This window comes from Equus przewalskii, chromosome 9 (genome assembly GCF_037783145.1).
Source record: "Equus przewalskii isolate Varuska chromosome 9, EquPr2, whole genome shotgun sequence".
NCBI classification, from domain to species: Eukaryota; Metazoa; Chordata; class Mammalia; order Perissodactyla; family Equidae; genus Equus; species Equus przewalskii.
In genome coordinates, this window is record NC_091839.1 from 25,694,168 (window position 1) to 25,713,492 (window position 19,325).

The window sequence follows — 19,325 nt, forward strand, 5'->3', positions numbered from 1 at the left end:
AGTAGATGTTAGCTCAAGGCTAATTTCCTCAAAAAAAATTTATCCCTAGATATTTTGTTATTTTTGTTACAACTGTAAATAGGATTGTATTCTTGAGTTTTTGTTCTGTTAGTTGGTTATCAGAGTATAGAATGCCACTGATTTTTGTAAGTTGACTTTGTACCCTGCAATTTTGCTGTAATTGTTGATTATTTCTAATAGTTTTCCAATGGATTCTTTAGAGTTTTCTATATATAAAATCATGTCTGCAAACAGCGAGAGTTTCACTTCTTCGTTGCCTTTTTTTTTCCTTGCCTAGTTGCTCTGGCCAAAACCTGCAGTACTATGGTGAATAAGAGTGTGGTGAGAGTGGGCACCCTTGTCTTGTTTCTGTTAGAGAAGTGACCTTCAGTTTTTCCCCATTGAGTATGATGTTGGCTGTGGGTTTGTCATATATGGTCTTTATTATGTTGAGGTAATTTCTTTTTCCCTCTATTTTGTTAAGAGTTGTTATGATAAATGGCTGTTGGATCTTGTCAAATGCTTTCTCTGTGTCTATTGAGATGATTGTGGTTTTTGTTCCTCATTTTGTTAATGTGGTATGTTACATTGATTGATTGATTTGTGAATGTTGAACCATCCCTGTGTCCCTGGTATCAATCTCGCTTCATCATGGTGTATGGTCTTTTTAATCTATTGCTGTATTCGATTTGCCAGTATTTTCTTGAGGATTTTTACATCTATGTTCATCAGCAGTATTGGCCTGTAATTTTCCTTCTTTGTGCTGTCCTTGTCTTGGTTTGGTAATGGTGATGTTGGCCTCATAGTATGTGTTAGGAATTTTTCTGTCTTCCTCAATTTTTTGGAAGAGTTTGAGAAGAATAGGTAATAAATTGTCTTTGAATGTTTGGTAGAATTTTCCTGAGAAGGCTTCTGGTCCTGAAATTTTATTTTTGGGGAGGTTTTTGATTACTGTTTCAATCGATTTACTTGTGATTGGTCTATTCAGATTTCTCTACTACTTCTTGATTCATTTTGTGGAGATTGTAAGAGTCTAAGAATTTATCCATTTCTTCTAGATTGGTCTAGTTTGTTGACATATCGTTTTTCATAATATTCTCTTATAATATCTGGTATTTCTGTGGTATCCATTGTAATTTCTCCTCTTTCATTTCTAATTTTATTTATTTGAGCCTTCTCTCTTTTTTTCCTAGTGAGTCCAGCTAAGGGTTTGTCAATTTTGTTCGTCTACTCAAAGAACCAGCCCCTTGTTTCTTTGATCCTTTCTACATTGTTTTTTGTTTCAATTTCATTTATTTCTGCTCTAATTTTTATTATTTCCTCCTTCTGCTGAGGTTGGGCTTTTTTCTTCTTTTTCTGATTCTGTTAGGTGTAGTTTAAGATTGTTTATTTGAGCTTTCTCTTATTTGCTAACGTGGGCCTGTGTTGCTATAAATTGCCCTCTTAGGGCCGCTTTTGCCGCATCTCACATGAGTTGGTATGGTGTATTTTCGTTCTCATTTGTCTCCAAATATTTTTTTATTTCTCCTTTTATTTCTTCAACAACCCATTGGTTGTTCAGTAGCATGTTGTTTAGTCTCCACATTTTTGTTCCTTTCCCTGATTTTTTCTTGCATTTGATTTCTAGTTTCATAGCATTATGGTCAAAGAAGGTAGATATGATTTCAATCTTCTTAAATTTATTGAGGTTTGCCTTGGTTTCCCAATATATGGTTTATCCTTGAGAATGTTCCATGCACTCTTGAGAAGAATGTATATTCTACTTGTTTTGGATGGAGTACTCTCTATATATCTATTAAGTCCACGTGGTCTAGGTTTTCATTTAATTCCACTCTCTCCTTGTTGACTTTTTGTCTGGATGATCTATCCATTGAAGTAAGTGTGGTGTTGAGGTACCCTACTATTATTGTGTTGTTGGTACTGTCTCCTTTTAGGATTGTTAATAGTTGCTTTATGTACTTTGATGCTCCTCTGTTGGGTGCATATATGTTTATATGTATTGTGTCTTCTTGGTGGAGAGTCCCTTTTATCATTATGTACTGCCCCTCTATGTCTCTCTTTACATGTTTTATCTTGAAGTCTACTTAAGTATGGGAACGTCTGCTTTCCTTTGTTTGCTATTAGCTTAGGGTATCATCTTCCATACCTTCACTCTGAGCCTATGTTTGTCATTAGAGCTGAGATGTGTTTCCTGGAGGCAGCATATTGTTGGATCTTGTTCTTTAATCCATCCTGCCAGTCTGTGTCTTTTGATTGGAGAATTCAGTCCATTTACATGTAGAGTGAATATTGATATATGAGGGCTTAATACTGCCATCTTATTGCACATCTTCCTTTTCTTCTGCATTTCCTCTGTTTCTCTTCCCATGTGTTTTAGACTACCAATTTGATTAGGTAGTTTTCTTTCTATGTTGGTTTTCTTCATTTTCTGCTTGTTTATCCTATATGTCTCTGTTCTAATTATTTGTTTAGTGGTTACCATTAGATTCCTCTAGAAAGTCTCATAGATGTGATAGCCCATTTTCTGATTGCCTCTTATTTCCTTAGACTATACTGATTCCAGCCCTTTCCTCTTCCCCTTCTAAGTTATTTTTGTGACATCTTATTCCATCTTGTGAGTTTGTGGTTAAGGTGACGATATAGTTTTTATTTTGGTGTTTTCCTTTTCTTTATCCTTGATGTAAGAGTTAAGTGTTTACCAACCTGATCTGATAGAGAGCTGCCATTTTCTGATTATTGCCTACCTATTCATCTTCTTGTGCAGGGGATTGTAGCCCCTTTCTGTTTTTGTTTGTTTGTTTGTTTGTTTTTGTTTTTTCTTCCTTTCAGGTATGCGGGCCTCCTTAAGGATTTCTTGTAAGGTGGTGGTGGGGGGGGGGGCGGGCATGGCAATGAACTCCCTTAGCTTTTGTTTATCTGGGGAAGTTTTTATTTCTCTGTTATATCCGAAGGAGGTTTTCACTGAATAGAGTATTCCTGGCTGAGGGTTTTTATCTTTCAGGATTTTGAATATATCATTCCACTCTCTCCTAGCCTGTAAGGTTTCTGCTGAGAAGTCTGCTGAACACCTGTTAGGGGTTCCTTTGTAAGTTATTTTCTTCTGCCTTGCTGCCCTCAATATTTTTTGATTGTCATTGACTTTTGCCAGCTTTACTACTATATGACTTGCAGTAGGTGTTTTTACATTAACATCGTTGGGAGTTCTGGTGGCCTCTTTCATGTGGGTTTCTATATCCTTCCCCAGGTTTGGGATATTCTCTGCTATTATTTCTTTGAACAAGCTTTCTGCTCCATTCTCCTTCTCTTCCCCCTCTTGAATACCTATAATTTTTATGTTGCATTTCCTAATTGAGTCAGATATTTCTCTGAGAGCCTCTTCATTTCTTTTTAGTCTTACTTCTCTCTTCTCCCTCTGAGGCATTTCTATAGTATTGTCTTCTAAATTGCTGGTTCAGTCTTCCATTTTGTCAGTTTTGTTGTTTGGGGAGTCCAGGTTTTTTAAATCTCATCCATTGTGTTTTTCATCTCCAACAATACTGATTGGTTCTTCTTTAATGTTACAATCTCTTTTCTGAAGAAGCTCCTAAATTAGTTCATTTGTATTTTTGTGTTTTCTTGTAACTCATTGAATTTTTTTATGATGGCTATTTCGAATTCTTTCTCATTTAGGTTACAGATTTCTCTGTGTTAGGGTTGGTTTCTGGGTAGTTGTCATTTCTTTCTGGTCTGGAGATTTAATATACTTTCTCATACTGCTTTGTGATGTGGACTTTTGCCTCTGCGTTGTGTTATTATCTGGACATTGCTGCCACATGCCTCCACTGGGTGAAGATCAGGCACTGTGAATTCTTGGCCTAGCATGATCAGGGGCTCCCTAGTTCCAGCCACTGACTGCTTTTCTCACTGTGTGATGCTCTAGCCAATGGTGGATCTGGAGCACTGGGCAGGAGGAGGGGTGCTCTCCTTCCCCTGTGCTTCCCCAAGCCTCTGCTTCTCCCTCTGTGCAGAGCTCTGGGCGATTGCAGGACTGGAGTTTCAGGAGGGGGAATGGGCGCTTTCTTAAACCTGTGTGCCTCCCCCAGCTGCTGCCTCTTTCTCTATGTGGTGCTCTGGGCACTTACTGGGCTCCATCATCTGCCGCTTCTCTTCGTGACATGCTTCCAGACATCTTTGGGCTGGAGTGCGGGATGTGAATGAGGCGCCTCTCCCCAGCTACGCTCCTTCCCTAGCTTGTGTGCCCCTCACTGCACCACCCCCTGCACGATCATGGGGCTGGAGCGCCGGGCAGGTACTGGGCTTCTCTCCTCAGCTGTGCACCTCCCCCAGCCGGCCCCTCTTTCACTGTGCTGCGTTCCTGGTGAACACTGGGCTGGAGCACCAGGTGGGAATTGGGCTCCTTTCCCCAGCTGCGCACCTCCCCCAGCTGGCCCCTTTCTGCACCACAGTCTGTGCACTTGTGTGGGGCTGGAGCGCCGGGTGGGGACATGGTGCCTCTCAGCCACTCACCTCCCCCAGCTGTGGCTGCTCTCTCTCCACAGAGCTCCTGCTGATCAGCTTCATCTTCCTCCAGATGATCCAGTCCCACCACCTCCTTCAGACGTATGGCTGCGTAGGTCTCCCAGATGTCTCCTGTGTTGTATGTATGTCGTCTGTTGGTGTTTGACTGTCCTTTGGATTCTATTTTAGAAGAGAGAGTCTGAGGGAAGAGCTCACTCTGCCATGATGCTGACATCACTCGCTTTCATTAATTTTTGCTTTAACTTGTTTATGTGGAAAGATTTATACTAAATTCCAACATGTTATTATAACCAAGGAAATGCAATTCTGAGTGTATACCCATTAGAAATGAGGGCATTTTCCCTCCAAAATATATATACATTGTTGACTGAAAAGAGCAGCTCTACGAGGCAAAATGAAATTTTAAAGAACAAGAGGCTTTTATTTAAAATTGCCATTCAGGGAACACAGATCTGAGAGAAAAACTCAGAGTCGGGGCATTGTGAAGGCAAAAGACCCAAGTCTGCATAAGTTGTTTTGCTCCAGGGTGTGGCTTTGTTCCAGGATGCGGTCAGCAGTTTGGGAAGCACAGTGTCTGCAGGAGCTGCGTCTGTGCAGGTGTCTTACTTCCTCCATGGCTTCTGTCCTAGTTCCATGAACCGTGGCTGGAGTGGCCCCATGACAGCTTAGCAGCCGCCTGGTTATCTCTGACCTCAGTCATTTTCCTTTAACAACATGGAGGTTTATAACAACTGTATCGAAATAACCAAGAACTTGAAACAACCCAGTACCCATGGGAACATGCCTAAATAAATATGATATGGTTGCAAAAGGGAAGAAAACACAGCAATAAAAACTGCTTCATGCAACCACATGGATGAGTCTCACAGAAAAAGACACTGAGTGACAGGGATGTGAGTCAGGGACAAAGCAGTACATAGTGTAGACTTCTGTAGAAAAGTTAAAAACCGTGAGGAGAAAAGACAGAGTAATGGTGACCTTTGTGCAGGGCTGTTGGAATGTTCTCTGACTTTGTATGGGTGGGGTTTATCTGGATGTTTATCAAGCCATGCACTTAAGACTTGTCCACTTTACCTTATTGAAATTACACATATAGAAAAAAAGATTAACAAAATACCAGTGTGCACCCCAGAGAAGACAAAGAGCAGAGCAAGATGAAAGTTCATTTATGAACCTTAGATGGCAAATCCCATTTTCACTTCAGAGGAATCCTTTATCCAGAATTTTGTTTCACTCGTTCTCTCTTGTTTAATTCATAGTTTGACACCTTATATATGTATCACTAATAATAGATACATTTTTTGCCTGACTTTGAAATTTATATGAATGGAATCAGTGTGCTTTTCTCTACTGGTTTTTTTTTTTTTTTGTATTTTTGAGATGAATGTGTCACTTACTAATTATCATCCTTTTAAAATTTATTATGTATGTATTTAAAGTTATTAATGTCCCTATAAGATTTTATTAAACACATCTCTAAAGAACATATGGGAGTGTCGTTATTGGCAAAAAAAATAATTTACATTTTTTACCTTTACTTCTGTGATGCATAGGTTAGTTGGTATTTTGTAACTTAATTTCCAAACACACTTTTTCATATTTCCCACTAATCTCTGTTGTTGATTGATGTCTTGATTGCATTCTTTGTCTTATTTCATTCTATTAAATTGAAGGTGCTTTTTATGGTCTTGTATATGGATAGTTCTGTCAGCATTCAGTTTGTGCTAAGTATGAACATTCTGTATTTATATGCATATGTATCTGTTAGGCCAGGTTTATCAATCTTGGTGTGTGAATCCACTAGAACTTTAACAGTTTGATATTGGCTGTTTCTACCAATCACTGAGATGGCTCACGTAAACATGCCTGATATATTCATGGATTTGTATCTTTATCCTTGTTATTTTGAACTTGTTGCCTTATGTAATTATAGTCAGTGTTATAAATTACATACACGTTTAGAATAGTATATATTCTTGGTGATGCTTTCTCTTTTAAAATTATTTTTTTCTGATGTAAATACATATTTCACATGCTTTCATGTGTTATTTTTAAAATAATTGTAGCAATTGTCTTTTCCCAAACCTATTTGATATATTTCTGTGATGTTATATTTTAGACTTTGTCTCTTGTATGCACACTATTTTTGGATATTTTTAATATATCAAAAATTACTGATCCAATGTTACCTCATTACAAATTACTGCTGACTGTTAATGTGAGCATTTATTCCATACTCATTTCACGAAATGGCTGATATATTTGGGTTTCAATACATCCTCTGTGGGTGGGTGTGTGCTTTTCTCTGCTTCACTAGTTCTTACTTCCTTTTAAAAGACTTTCTATCAATTATTTCTTCACATTTCAATTTTCCTTCTTCAAATTTGTAGAGTATACACTCTGATTCTGTTCATTAGTGTTTAAGCAGAACATGACAACACACTTATTTAACACATTAGAGTATAAAGTTATTAATATCTTTGCTCTCCTTCTGGAAAACATGAGATTTAAACACTAATTTGCTCATCTCAGTTTCTGTGCTGCTGAGGATATGCATGGTACTTCCATCATTGTGTCTCTAAAAAAAATATATTAATGTTTTATACAGGTAAGTAGTAGTCATATTATTCCACAAACACCCCTCTCACAGATTCTAATTCCTGCTATCATCACAGACCATTTACCTGGGATCAGTTTCCTTCAACCTTCAGCAGAATCCTTAAAGTGCTATTTGTATTGGGGTTTTTTTTTCCATCAAATTACTCATTTTTTATCTCAGTCTTATTTTACACTCTTTCTTCAAAGATGCATTCGTTGTGTATAGAAACCTGTTGGCAGTTATTTCTTCAGCAGTTTCAATATGTCCTTCCACTGTGTCCTTGACACATAACTTTATATTGCGTGTGAGTGGAGGTGTGTGTGTGTGTGTGTATATATATATATATATATATATATATATATATTGCTTCCTGGGCTGTCAGAAACAATCTTTGGACCTGAGTTGCAGAAGTCATCGCCTAGAGATCCTACCAATGAGGTGCATCAGTGAATGGATAGGCTTTTGGTTGTCATATTAACAAGGGTATATAAGACGGTAGAATGTAGATGATGAATAATAAAATAGGTATCTGATGATTATATTGCTGGATTGTGCTAGAAACAGGCTAGGTGTACACCAATACTATTTTCTCCTTCTGGACACTCAAGTGGATAGGCATGTGCCAGCCTCCCTTACGTTTAATTTGGTACCGTGCTAATGAACTCTGTCCAAGGAAATATGGACTGGAGTGGTTGTGAAAATTCCTTGTTTTCTCTTCTCATTTGTGCTCCTTCCTGGGGTTGCCTCCTTGGGCCTCAGTGGTTCCAGTTTTCTTACCTCCCCAGGAACTACTGCTCCCTTGGGAGCTGCATGTTCAGATGATGGGAAGATGGCATCTTGAGAAGGAGGAGGAGGACCAGACCCGGTGACCTTGAGCCACTGGCTGTCAGGCTGGGCCATCTGATGATCATACATTTGTACCTGGGGCTGCCTGCCCTACGAGCCAGGGGGGAAGGCAGGAGGAGTTTGAGACTTTGTTCCTGAGAATTAGACATGAATTATTACTCTGTATCTTACAAAATAAACCATGATATGAAACCATGTTAACTCCACTGTCCACTTAAGCCTAAAGGCAATTAGTGTTAATAGTCGCATGTTTTGAATCATTTGGCCTATAAGAATGTGTCCCTTGGACAATGGACCTACCTGTAAGTTGTGAAACCCTCCTGCATGTGATATTTTAAAAAATTTGAATGAGCCTAAATGTGTATAGGTGTGATTTATGTGAAAATGTTAACCATTACTTGTGATGCTACTCGCTGAGTCAGGGAGTGACTGTAGTTTATATTTGGAAAAATATCATCAGTGATTCTACAAAGAAGGTCTCTGACATCCCCCTATAGCAGTATATGTGAGAACCTTATGGTGACGACAAATAATAAAAATAATAGCTTGGAGGCCGGCCAGTGGCCAAGTGGTTAAGTTCACATGCTCCACTTTGGTGGCCCAGGATTTCACGGGTTTGGGACCCTGGGTGTGGACCTAGCACTGCTTATCAAGCCATGCTGAGGCAGTGTCCCACACAGCAGAGCCAGAAGGACCTACAACTAAAACATACAACTATGTACTGGGGGGTTGTGGGGAGAAAACAAACAAACAGACAAAAGATTGGCAACAGAAGTTAGCTCAGGTGCCAATCTTTAAAAAAAATAAATCATACATAATAGTTTGTATGTGTTTAGCTCTAGGCCCTGTGTTAAGAACTTTACATCTCACTTCCCACGAAGTAGGTGTAGTAGTTTCCCATTTTAGTTATTGGACCTTTGGGGAAAAGGGTGGTCATAACTTTTAAAGAGAGCCCCAGCTCTCAAACTTGAGCCGGGGCTCCATCCCAGAGTTTCTGTGTCAGAAGGTGTAGGTTAGGTCCATGACCTACAGGTGATGCTGAAACTCCCAAATCAGGGACCCAAATTTTGGATGAAGGAATTAGAGGAGCATTTAATGCTGCTACACAAAGGCCCCCACGAGCGAGGTATATTCATTGTTTAATTTAAATCTCACTCCCCAAAGCTCAGAGAGGTGAGCGGCTCTCCCAGGATTAAAGAATGGATCAGCCGTGGTGTTGGGAAAACTGGACAGCCACATGTAAAAGAATGAAAGTAGACCATTCTCTTACGCCATTCGCAAAAATAAACTCAAAATGGATCAAATACTGAAAGGTAAGACCTAAAACCTGTAAGACTTCTAGAAGAAAATATAGGCGGTACACTCTTTGACATCAGCATTAAAAGGATCTTTTTGGGGGGCTGGCCCCGTGGCCGAGTGGTTAGGTTCGCGCGCTCCGCTGCAAGCGGCCCAGTGTTTCATTGGTTCGAGTCCTGGGCGCGGACATGGCACTGCTCATCGGACCACGCTGAGGCAGCGTCCCACATGCCGCAGCTTTAGGGACCCACAACGAAGAGTATACAGCTGTGTACTGGGGGGCTTTGGGGAGAAAAAGGAAAAAATAAAATCTTTAAAAAAAAAAAAAAAAGGATCTTTTTGGTCACCAGGTCTTCTCAGACAAGGGAAACAATAGAGAGAATAAACAAGTGGGACTTCATCAGACCAAAGAGCTTCTAAAAGGCAAAGAAAACAGGATTGAAATGAAAAGACAACCCACCAACTGGGAAAAAATATTTGCAAATCATATATCTGACAAAGGGCTAATCTCCATAACATATAAAGAACTCACACAACTCAACAACAAAAAATAAACAACCTGATCAGGGCAGGGGATGTGAACAGACATTTCTGCAAAGAAGATATATGGATGGCCAATAGGCACATAAAAAGATGCTCATCATCACTGATCATCAGAGAAATGCAAAGCAAAACTACACTAAAATACCACCTTACATACTGTTGGTGGGAATGAAAACTAGTGCAGTCACTATGGAAAACAGTATGGCGATTTCTCAAAAAGTTAGAAATACAAATACCATAAGACCCAGCCATGCCACCACTGGGTATCTATCTAAAGAACTTGAAATAAGCAATTCAAAGGGACACACACCCATATGTTCATTGCAGGATTATTCACAATAGCCAAGACGTGGGAACAAACTAAGTGCCCATCGACTGATGATTGGATAAAGAAGACATGGTATACATATACAATGGAATGCCACTCAGCCATAAAAAAGCATAAAATCCTCCCATTAACAACATGGATGGACCTTGAGGGTATTATGTTAAGCAAAATAAGCCAGATAGAGAAAGACAAACTCTGTATGATTCCACTGGTATGTGGAAGATAAACACATGGACAAAGGGAACAGACAAGTGGTGACCAGGGGGAAAGGGGATGGGCTGGGCACAAGGGGAGAAGGGTGCACCTATAAGATGGCTAGCAAATAATAATATACAACTGAAATTTGACAATGTTGTAAACTATCATAACCTCAAAAAAGAGTAATACAACAAATAAAAGAATGGGTCACATGCTGGAATCCTCTTAGGAAGTGGCATTCTGCCAGGTGACCACGGATATCTGAGCGCGTCGCCTTTAATAGGAGCTCTGGCACTTAGGACTTTTCTCCCGGATCTTTCTCTCCCTGCTGGCCTTCCCGCCCAGCCGCTTCGCGGTTGTCATGGAGAACCGGAAACCCGAACGTCGCTTAGCGAACGCGGAGAATAAACTACGTTACCCAGAGGTCTGAGCGCGGCGCATCGCCTTAGCGCCAGTGACAGCCCGCACGACGGGCGTTCCCTGGTGTCCGGGCGGCAGAGGCGGGACTTCCGGCGTCCTGCGCGTGACGTGTTTTTCCTGTGCCTGGACTGTCCACACTGGCCGCGGAGGCTCCGAGTTCTGGGCTGGTGCGTTTCGCCCGCGGCGGGGAAAAGGACACGACCTCCGTCCGCGCCTTTGTTAAGATTCCTGATCCCCGTGGTGGGTCGGGCGACCCTGCGCGGAGCTGTCCGCGGGGCTTGCGCTCTTTCCGCGGCCTTCGCACCCGCCCTCGGTCCCCGGCGGCCCCCGCAGGCGGACCCGTGAGCCTGAGCCTGTTTACACGGGGGAGACTGGGGACGGAGGCGACAGTCGGTCCGAGTGCACCAGGCCCAGTGGAGGTGGGGGTCTCGGCTGAGCCCGCCGGGTCCGCCCGTTCGCCCGCTTCTCACGGCTCCGTTCTGCTCACAGGATCCCATGGCGGCCGCGGCGCTGTCGGACCGGGCTCAGGTGAGTGGAGGGGCCCTCCAGCCCTCACGACTCGGATGTAGGGGAGGGTGTGTTCTAGACTTGATCACTTCGCCCTCATCGCTCCGTCCTGTTGAGTATGAAGGCGGTGGAGGGCGGTGATCACCCCCGGCGGATAGATGGCGAGGTTGCCATTCCCAGGATCGATGGGATGAGGTGTGAAAGGGTTTCCAAGGCGCAGGAGGCATCGGGTCCACATACTTGGAGGTGAGAATGGATTCGGAGTGTTCCGGGAACCGCAGGTCTCTCTCCTGTCTGGTGAGAACAGAGGGCAGTCAGTCAGACATCAGGCGTGGAATGGCAGTCTCGGAAGCTGAGCCTCTGTTGTGGTGGCAGTGGGAGCCGTGGAAGGTTTGGAACAGAGAAGGGAGGTGATCTGACTTAGGTGTTAACAGGTTCCGTCTGGCTACAGAGTGGAAAGATTGAGGGGCATGGGAGTGAGCAGGGAGACCATGATGGAGCCTACTGCAGTAGTCCAGGTGAGTGTTGGTGGTGGTTGGACCAGAGTGGTGGCCGTGGAGGTTAGAACAGTGTATGCATTTTGTATATACTTCTAAGTAGGGCCAACCGGATTTTCTGACGGGACAGTGATATTCTGTGACTCTTCACCTCTCCCTCGCTGTGCACTTGAGTGTGCTGGGCCCTAAAAGTGGGTCATTTCTACTCCAGCATCCTGGATCTGGGCCACGAGTTATATGCAGAGGTTCCTACTTCTGACAGCCAATAGGATGAGGACTGGAGGGGTATCTTAGGCTCAGGAACAGCATGTGCAAATGCTTGGAGGTTAGATCAAGTTGAGAGTCCTCAAGGAACCACAGGTCTGAATTATGTCTGTTGGGAACCGGGCCAGGAGTCAGGCAGGAATGGGAGGCTGAGGAGCTGGGCCTCTATTCTGGGGGTGGGTGAAGACATGGAACATTTGGAGCAGAAGAGAGAGGTGCTGTAGCTCAGATCTTAACGGGCTCCCTCTGGCTGCTCTGTGGTTGAGAACAGAGGACGGGCATGAGCATGGAGGAGCCTACTGCAGTGGTCCCCGTGAGTGTTGATGGGGGCTGGGCGAGTGGGGCGGCTGTGGGAGTGAGAGAAGTTGGTGCATTTTGTGTCTGTTTTTTAAGTAGGGTGACTGCTTTTCTGATGTGAAATGTGAATGAGAGAAAGGGAAGTGTCATAAGTGACCCCAGGGCTTTTTTGGCTTTAGCTGGTAGGGTGACGGAAGTGCCATCAAGTGAGATGGGACAGTTGGTGGCAGGAGTAATTACTACTGTGGCTGTATCAGGAGTTATGTTAGTGTAAGAAGTCCCAGGGACCCCTTAGTTGAGGCATCCAGCTGGACACAGATTTTTAGTTCCGAGGAGGGGTTCTGGTCAAATTCAAAAGGTGGCAGTGAAAGTCTGGAATGGGGTGGAGCTGTGGGTTAAATTTAGGAGGGAGTATCTTCAAGTAATGGTGACAATGCCATTAAAAACAAAGTTGAAACCGGGCCCTGAGGACTGGCTCTCTTGCTAGGCAGCTGGGTGGCGGTGGTGGCTGTCATGAAGACCTGAGCGCTTCCTGGACACCATGTGCAGAGTGGCATGGCAGGAGGTGTCTTGCAGTTGCATATAATGTGGACCAGAAGGTTGTCAGTGGTGGTGGGGGTCCCAGATATGAGGAAGGGGTGATTCAAAGAGTGGTGTACATGTTGGGAGGAGTATGAACTGACCACTTTCAGATTGTGTCTGGGAGGTGTGGGCTGGACACCAGGAGAACCGGCCAGCAGGAGAGGGTTTGGTGCTCTTCATGCCAGACACATAGCTTACGTAGTATCTGTCCACCTCCCTGCCTCCTTCTGCTCTGGGCTGCACAGGGTGATCAGAAGGACACCAGGAGAGAGTGGGCACCAGCGGTGTCGAGCCTGCTGTCTCCTCTGGGTTGGGAGGGTGAGGAGGTGAGGGACCAGGGAGTGGGTATGTGAATGGATATGCTGGGGAGTCCTGTTGCCCATGGGCTCAACTGTCCCCATGGTGGCAGGACTGTGTGACCTTCGAGGATGTGTTCGTGTCTTTCTCCCGGGAGGAGTGGGAGCTCCTCGAGAAGGCTCAGAGACTCCTGTACCGTGATGTGATGCTGGAGAACTTCGCGCATGTGGCCTCACTGGGTAAGTCCTTGTTTCAGTTATCTGTTGCTACGTAGCAAATTATGCCAACATTTAGTGACTTACAACGAAAAGATGAATTATCTCAGTTTCAGTGCATGGGGAGTCTCGTCACAGCCAGCTGGGTGCTTTTGGCCCAGAGTCTCCCATGAGGTTTCAGTCAAGCCGTCGGCCACAGCTGTGTTGTCATGTGAAGGCCAGTCTTGGGAAGAATCCAGACTTACAAACTCGTTCATGTGGTTGTTTGCAAGATTTAGTTTCTTGTGACTTCTTTAACTGTGAGCTTTAGTTCCTCACTGGCTATTGGCAAAGGCCTCCCTCGGCTCCTTGTCATGTTGGCCTTTCTGTCGTGTGCCTCGTAACATGGCAGCTGCCGTGTCTCTGAGCAAGTGAGCAAGAGAGATGGATGGAAACTAGTCTTTTTCTGACTTGACCTGGAAGTGACATCCCATCACTTTTGCCATATTCTGTTCCTTAGAGATGGGTCATTCAGTGCAGCCTGCAATCAAAGGAAGACGCTTAGATGAGGACAGGAGTAGTGGGAGGCATTCATTCCAGGGGGCCATCTTAGAGGCTGCCTTCCACAGACCCTCATGCCCACTCCAGTGTCCTTGGGGTTTGGTTATTCCCGTGTTCCCTTGGGGCAGCTCTTTCTGTTCTGCCAGATCAGTGACTCTCCTTCCTCCCTTCTTTGGTTCCCAGAGTAGGTGCTATGGGTGCCATGGCTGGGCCGTGTGCAGTGTCCCCTCCCTCTCTGAGCAGTCCCAAAACCTGCTGCCCAAAGCCTTGCAGGAATGGCTCAGGGGTTCAGGGCTTTTCCAGTCAGCTCCATAGAGTCTGTGTGGTTTGGGCCGCCTGACTATCCAGTTCCGTGCTGCCTCTGTGTCCCAAGTTCTGCCCTCATCCTCTAGCTGCCATTTCCTGGGCTGACTAGGGCGGGCTTTGCAGGAAGTGACATGTCACTACTTGTGGAATTGCGAGGCTTTTCTGCCAAATCTTCCTTTAGGTTCTTCTTCTTGCATTTCGTTTTCTTCTCTGGGCCACTCATCCGCCCTCTGTTTCCTGTACAACTTCCACCTTCTAGATCCCATGTAGTCTGCCCTTGAAGAGGGCCAGGAAGCCCTGGGTGCCTGACGGGGCCGACCTGACTCCAGCCACAGTGAGAGACGCAGAGAGGGCTGGGCACTGCTGAATGGGAACTGGAGAGAGTGTCCTGTTAGGGCTGGGGTCACATCGTTCCTTCAGCCTGCTTTGTGTTCACCACTCTTTTCTTGCCAAGGCCCGTGGCAATTCCTCATTTCTGCCTTTCCTTCCCCATTCTTGGCACTTTGCCCACTTTTCATTTCGCTCCTGTCTTCTATCCCTTGGCTGCTTCCCCACTTCTCTGACCTCTGGGTGTCACACAGGCTTCTGCACAGAGCTCTCCTGACACCAGCAGCCAAGGCCCTGCTGAAACCCTTCGGTAGAGGAGTGAGTGGGAGACCTCCCGTCTATTCCCTGTAGCATGCATCATCATTGTGTCTTTACCCATCATTAGGATTCTTCCATACTTTGAGCTTTAGAGACCCAGGACTGACCATGGGTCCTTCCTCATCCTGATCCTGGCTCTCTCATCCTGCCAGCAAATCAATTGACACATTCATGGTGTGTCACACACATAAGTGGTGGGGCTACTGCTTCCCACCATGGTTAACATGTACTTCACCAACATGTCTTTGTTTTCAGCTTGTTGGCGTGAAGCAGACAGTGAGGAGGCCCCTTCTGAGCAGAGCAATTCCATAGGAGTGCTGCAGATCAGGACTGCAATGTCAGGTTCATTTATCCGGGAAGCCCACCCGTGGGAGATGCGTGACCCACTCTTGAAAGACATTTTGCACCTGCCTGAACACCAGGGATCACACTCCACGCAGAAACTGTACACATGTGGCCCCTGTGGGAGAGGATTCTTGTCCAGTGCAAACTTCTACCAGCACCAGAGGCGATATGCTGGAGAGAATCCCTTCTGGGAGGATGATGGTGGGGCCTCATTTGTGAAGAGCTGTGCAGTCCACATGTTAGGGAGACCCTTTACTTGCAGGGAGGAAGGGATGGACTTGCTGGACAGCTCTGGTCTCTTCCAGCACCAGACCACTCACAGTGGGGTGAGTCCGTATAAAAGGACTGAGTTCCCGGAGTCTCTCCCACGCAGCTCCAGTCTCGGGCAACACCAGGGAGACCCTGATAAACGGATGCTCTTCAGTTGCAGTGACAATGGGCAAGGCTTCCTGAACACCTTCACTCTCCTTGAGAACCAGGTAACTCATACTGAAGTGAGACCTTTTAGATGCCTACCACATGCGAATATGTCCAAGGAGAAACCAGCTCTCGTTCATCACAGAAAAATCCACAGTGGAGGAACATCACATCTGTGTAAGGAGTGTGGAAAGGCTTTCATTCACCTGTCCCACTTAAAAATGCACCAGAGATTTCACACTGGAAAAAGACATTACACATGCAGTGAATGTGGGAAAGACTTCAGTCGCAAAGACACACTTGTCCAGCACCAGAAAGTTCACACTGGAGAAAGATCTTATGACTGCAGCGAATGTGGAAAAGCCTATAGCAGAAGCTCCCACCTGGTTCAGCACCAGAGAATTCACACTGGGGAAAGGCCTTATAAGTGCAGTGAATGCGGAAAAGCCTTCAGCCGTAAAGACACGCTTGTTCAGCACCAGAGATTTCATACTGGAGAAAGGCCTTACGAGTGCAGTGAATGTGGGAAATTCTTTAGCCAAAGCTCCCACCTTATTGAGCACTGGAGAATTCATACTGGGGCAAGGCCTTATGAATGCTTTGAATGCGGAAAATTCTTTAGTCATAACTCCAGCCTTATTAAACATCGGAGAGTCCACACAGGAGCAAGGTCTTATGTGTGCGGCAAATGTGGAAAGGCTTTCAGCTGCAAAGACACACTTGTTCAGCACCAGATAATTCACACTGGAGCAAGGCCTTATGAGTGCAGCGAATGTGGGAAAGCCTTCAGCCGTAAAGACACACTTGTGCAGCACCAGAAAATCCACACTGGGGAAAGGCCTTATGAGTGTGGTGAATGTGGGAAATTCTTTAGCCATAGCTCAAACCTTATTGTACACCAGAGAATTCACACTGGAGCGAAGCCTTATGAATGCAGTGAATGTGGGAAATGCTTTAGCCACAACTCCAGCCTCATTCTACACCAGCGAGTTCACACTGGAGCAAGGCCTTACGTGTGCAGTGACTGTGGAAAAGCCTATATTAGTAGCTCCCACCTTGTTCAACACAAGAAAGTTCACACTGGAGCCAGACCTTATGAGTGCAATGAATGTGGGAAATTCTTTAGCCGCAATTCTAGCCTCATTCTACACCAGAGGGTTCACACTGGAGAAAAGCCTTATGTGTGCAGTCAATGTGGAAAAGCCTACAGCAGAAGCTCCCATCTTGTTCGGCACCAAAAAGTTCACACTGGAGAAAGGCCTCATGAATGCAGCAGTTTTGGTGGTCCTTTAGCTGCATCTGTTAAACTTGTTTAGCACCAAAAACTTCATATTACAGAAAGGCCTTATAAATGCAAAAAATGTACTATGTCCTTGTTCACCCTAATAGAGCTCACACCAGGGAAAAGCTCTGTGAGTACCCTTTGTGAGGGAGCCATCAGCCAGGATATGAACCTTGTACCTTTATATATCCACCCTGGGGAGATTCCCGGTAAGTACCACGTAGGTGGAAAGCTTTCGTGAGATATGTTGCACTTCCTAAACTGTCCAGCACTCTTGACAAAGATATATAACTGTCAGTGCCTGTGACGGAAGCCATCTCATTGCTACCAGCTGTCAGGATCACACAGTCTGTCAGACACTCTAATATGCTCATGGAAGGCAGATCCCTGTGCCTTCTCTCCTGCTCCCTGGAGGGAATCGTGTGTTTGGAGCCCATTGACAGCCCGCCTTTTCTCCCCCATGACTGGGTTCTGAGTGAACTTGATCTAAGCTCTGGCCAGAAGAATCTGAGCTGGTCACTGCCAGGGATTTCCAGACCAGATTTCCCTTTTTTATGGACAATGTTGACTGTAAACATGAGAGCTGTGCTTCCAAATCACCCAGCTTTGGAACTGCCTGCCCTGTGCTGCTCTGCTTTGTGCAGTGATAAAGCCCTGTTGTGGCAGTCGTTACTCTTGGGACGGGTCTTTGTACTTTGTGGAACAGGTTGAGAAAAGAAGTAAGTTCTGCCAATGTGAAGGGAGGAGCTCCTTTTGTCGGCACCAACTTCATGTGCCTCAGAGGGGACAGCAGGCAGGCAGAGAGCAGATCTCAGTCTGCTTCGGCCTAATTTGCATTGTGGGGCAAGTCTTGGTAGAAAAGACTGAAGAGCTTTGTGTGCCTCCTCCTGTGGCCTGGAAGTCAGGATTTCCTGTGAGCCCAGAGTTCATTCTGAGGACGTCATAGTTGATGTGAAAATCTTCAGTGCTTCTGGAAGCAACATGAATTGGGTCCCTTGTTCCTAGGGAATGTCCCCTGCACTTTTGAGGGATTTCTCTTTTCTGGACCTATACAGGAACCAGTCCCTGATGTCCAGAATCCCATAGACTGGAAGGCCTGTAGGGCAAGGTGGGAATCATACTTGGTTCAGAAACACTGAGGTAGTGGAGTGGGGATCACTGTGGCAAATGAGAGGAGGTGTATCTGTTCTAAAGGAGGCATCTCCACATGTCCATGAGATTATGGCTGTGTGAGATGAGAGTGTACGGAAATTCTCAGGACCTTCAGACATCTGTATCTCCTGTAGCCAAGGCCACAGTCAGAGTAAAGAATCTAAAGGTTTGTGGATTCCTGTACCTCCCTGGGCTGTTGATGTCATGGCCATCATTACACAGGCAGGAGCCCCAGCACCGACAAAAGAGATCCAGGGATAGGCCTCTCTGATCCAGCCAGCATTCCTAATGATTGAAATGGATGTAGACTCCATTGCTGTCCCTTCTAAATTGGGGGAGAGGGATATGATAGAATCAAAATGGTTAGCAGCTGTGACTTTCCAAGAGGGAGAGTAAATGCAGATTTTTATGAGGAGCATTTAGTTCTTAACTGTATTGAGGTTCGGTTGACATGAAATAAACTGCACATATGTAAAGTGTAAAATGTGTTGTGTTTCAGCATGTGTGTATCCCTGTGAAGCCATCGCCACAATCAAAATTATGAACGTATCCAACACAGCCAAAAGATTCCTTGTGTCCCTGTATAGTCCTTTCCTCCCAGTTCTTTCTAACCCCCTTTCCCACAACTCACAAGCAACAGCAAGCATTTTCTAGAATTTCATATGAACAGAATCATATGGTATATACTTTCTGGGGAGTGGGGACTCTGGCCTTTTTTACTAACCATAGCTATTTTGAGATTAACCCATCTTGTTGCATGTATTAACAGTTTGTTCATTTGTATTGTTGAGTAGTATTCCATTATATGGATATACCACAATTATTTTTTACACATTCAGCTATTAGTGGATGTTTGGATTGTTTCCAGTTTTTGGCTGTTACAAATAAAGCTGCTATGAAGATTTGTGTACAAGTTATCACTGAATAACGTTCCATTGTCTAGATGTAGCACACTTTGTTTATCCCTTCATCTACTAAAGGACCTCTTGGTTGCTTCCAAGTTTTGACAATTATGAATAAACCTGCAATATGCATTTGTATGTAGGTTTTGTGTGGATCACATAAGTTTTCAACTCGTTTGGGTTTAAGCCAAGGAGCATGATTTGCTGGATCATATAGTAAACGTATATTTAGTTTTGTAAGAAACTGTCTTCCAAAGTGGCTTTACCATTTTGCATTCCCACCAGCAGTGAATGAGAGTTCCTGTTGTTCCATATTCTTTTTTTTCTTT

General features: G+C 44.6%; 1 protein-coding gene and 1 long non-coding RNA gene across 2 annotated transcripts; both read left to right on the top strand.

Moving 5' to 3' along the window:
* The first annotated feature begins 9,164 nt into the window (after positions 1-9,164).
* LOC139085542 (uncharacterized) lies at positions 9,165-9,814 on the top strand. Its single transcript, XR_011543902.1, has 2 exons — positions 9,165-9,276; positions 9,610-9,814. It is a non-coding gene; the product is annotated as an uncharacterized lncRNA (long non-coding RNA).
* Positions 9,815-10,658: 844 nt separating this feature from the next.
* On the top strand, positions 10,659-19,011 carry ZNF304 (zinc finger protein 304). Its single transcript, XM_070633499.1, has 3 exons — positions 10,659-11,276; positions 13,305-13,431; positions 15,154-19,011. Exons 1-3 carry the CDS (start codon positions 11,244-11,246, stop codon positions 16,974-16,976), a joined length of 1,983 nt encoding a protein of 660 aa, XP_070489600.1. The 5' UTR covers positions 10,659-11,243; the 3' UTR covers positions 16,977-19,011.
* The last annotated feature ends 314 nt before the right edge of the window (positions 19,012-19,325 follow it).

Coding starts and splice junctions, on each gene's coding strand:
- ZNF304 (XM_070633499.1), top strand. CDS start 11,244: ATGGCGGCCGCGGCGCTGTCGGACCGGGCTCAG. Junction 11,277..13,304: donor CGCTGTCGGACCGGGCTCAG/GTGAGTGGAGGG, acceptor CCATGGTGGCAG/GACTGTGTGACCTTCGAGGA. Junction 13,432..15,153: donor CGCGCATGTGGCCTCACTGG/GTAAGTCCTTGT, acceptor CTTTGTTTTCAG/CTTGTTGGCGTGAAGCAGAC.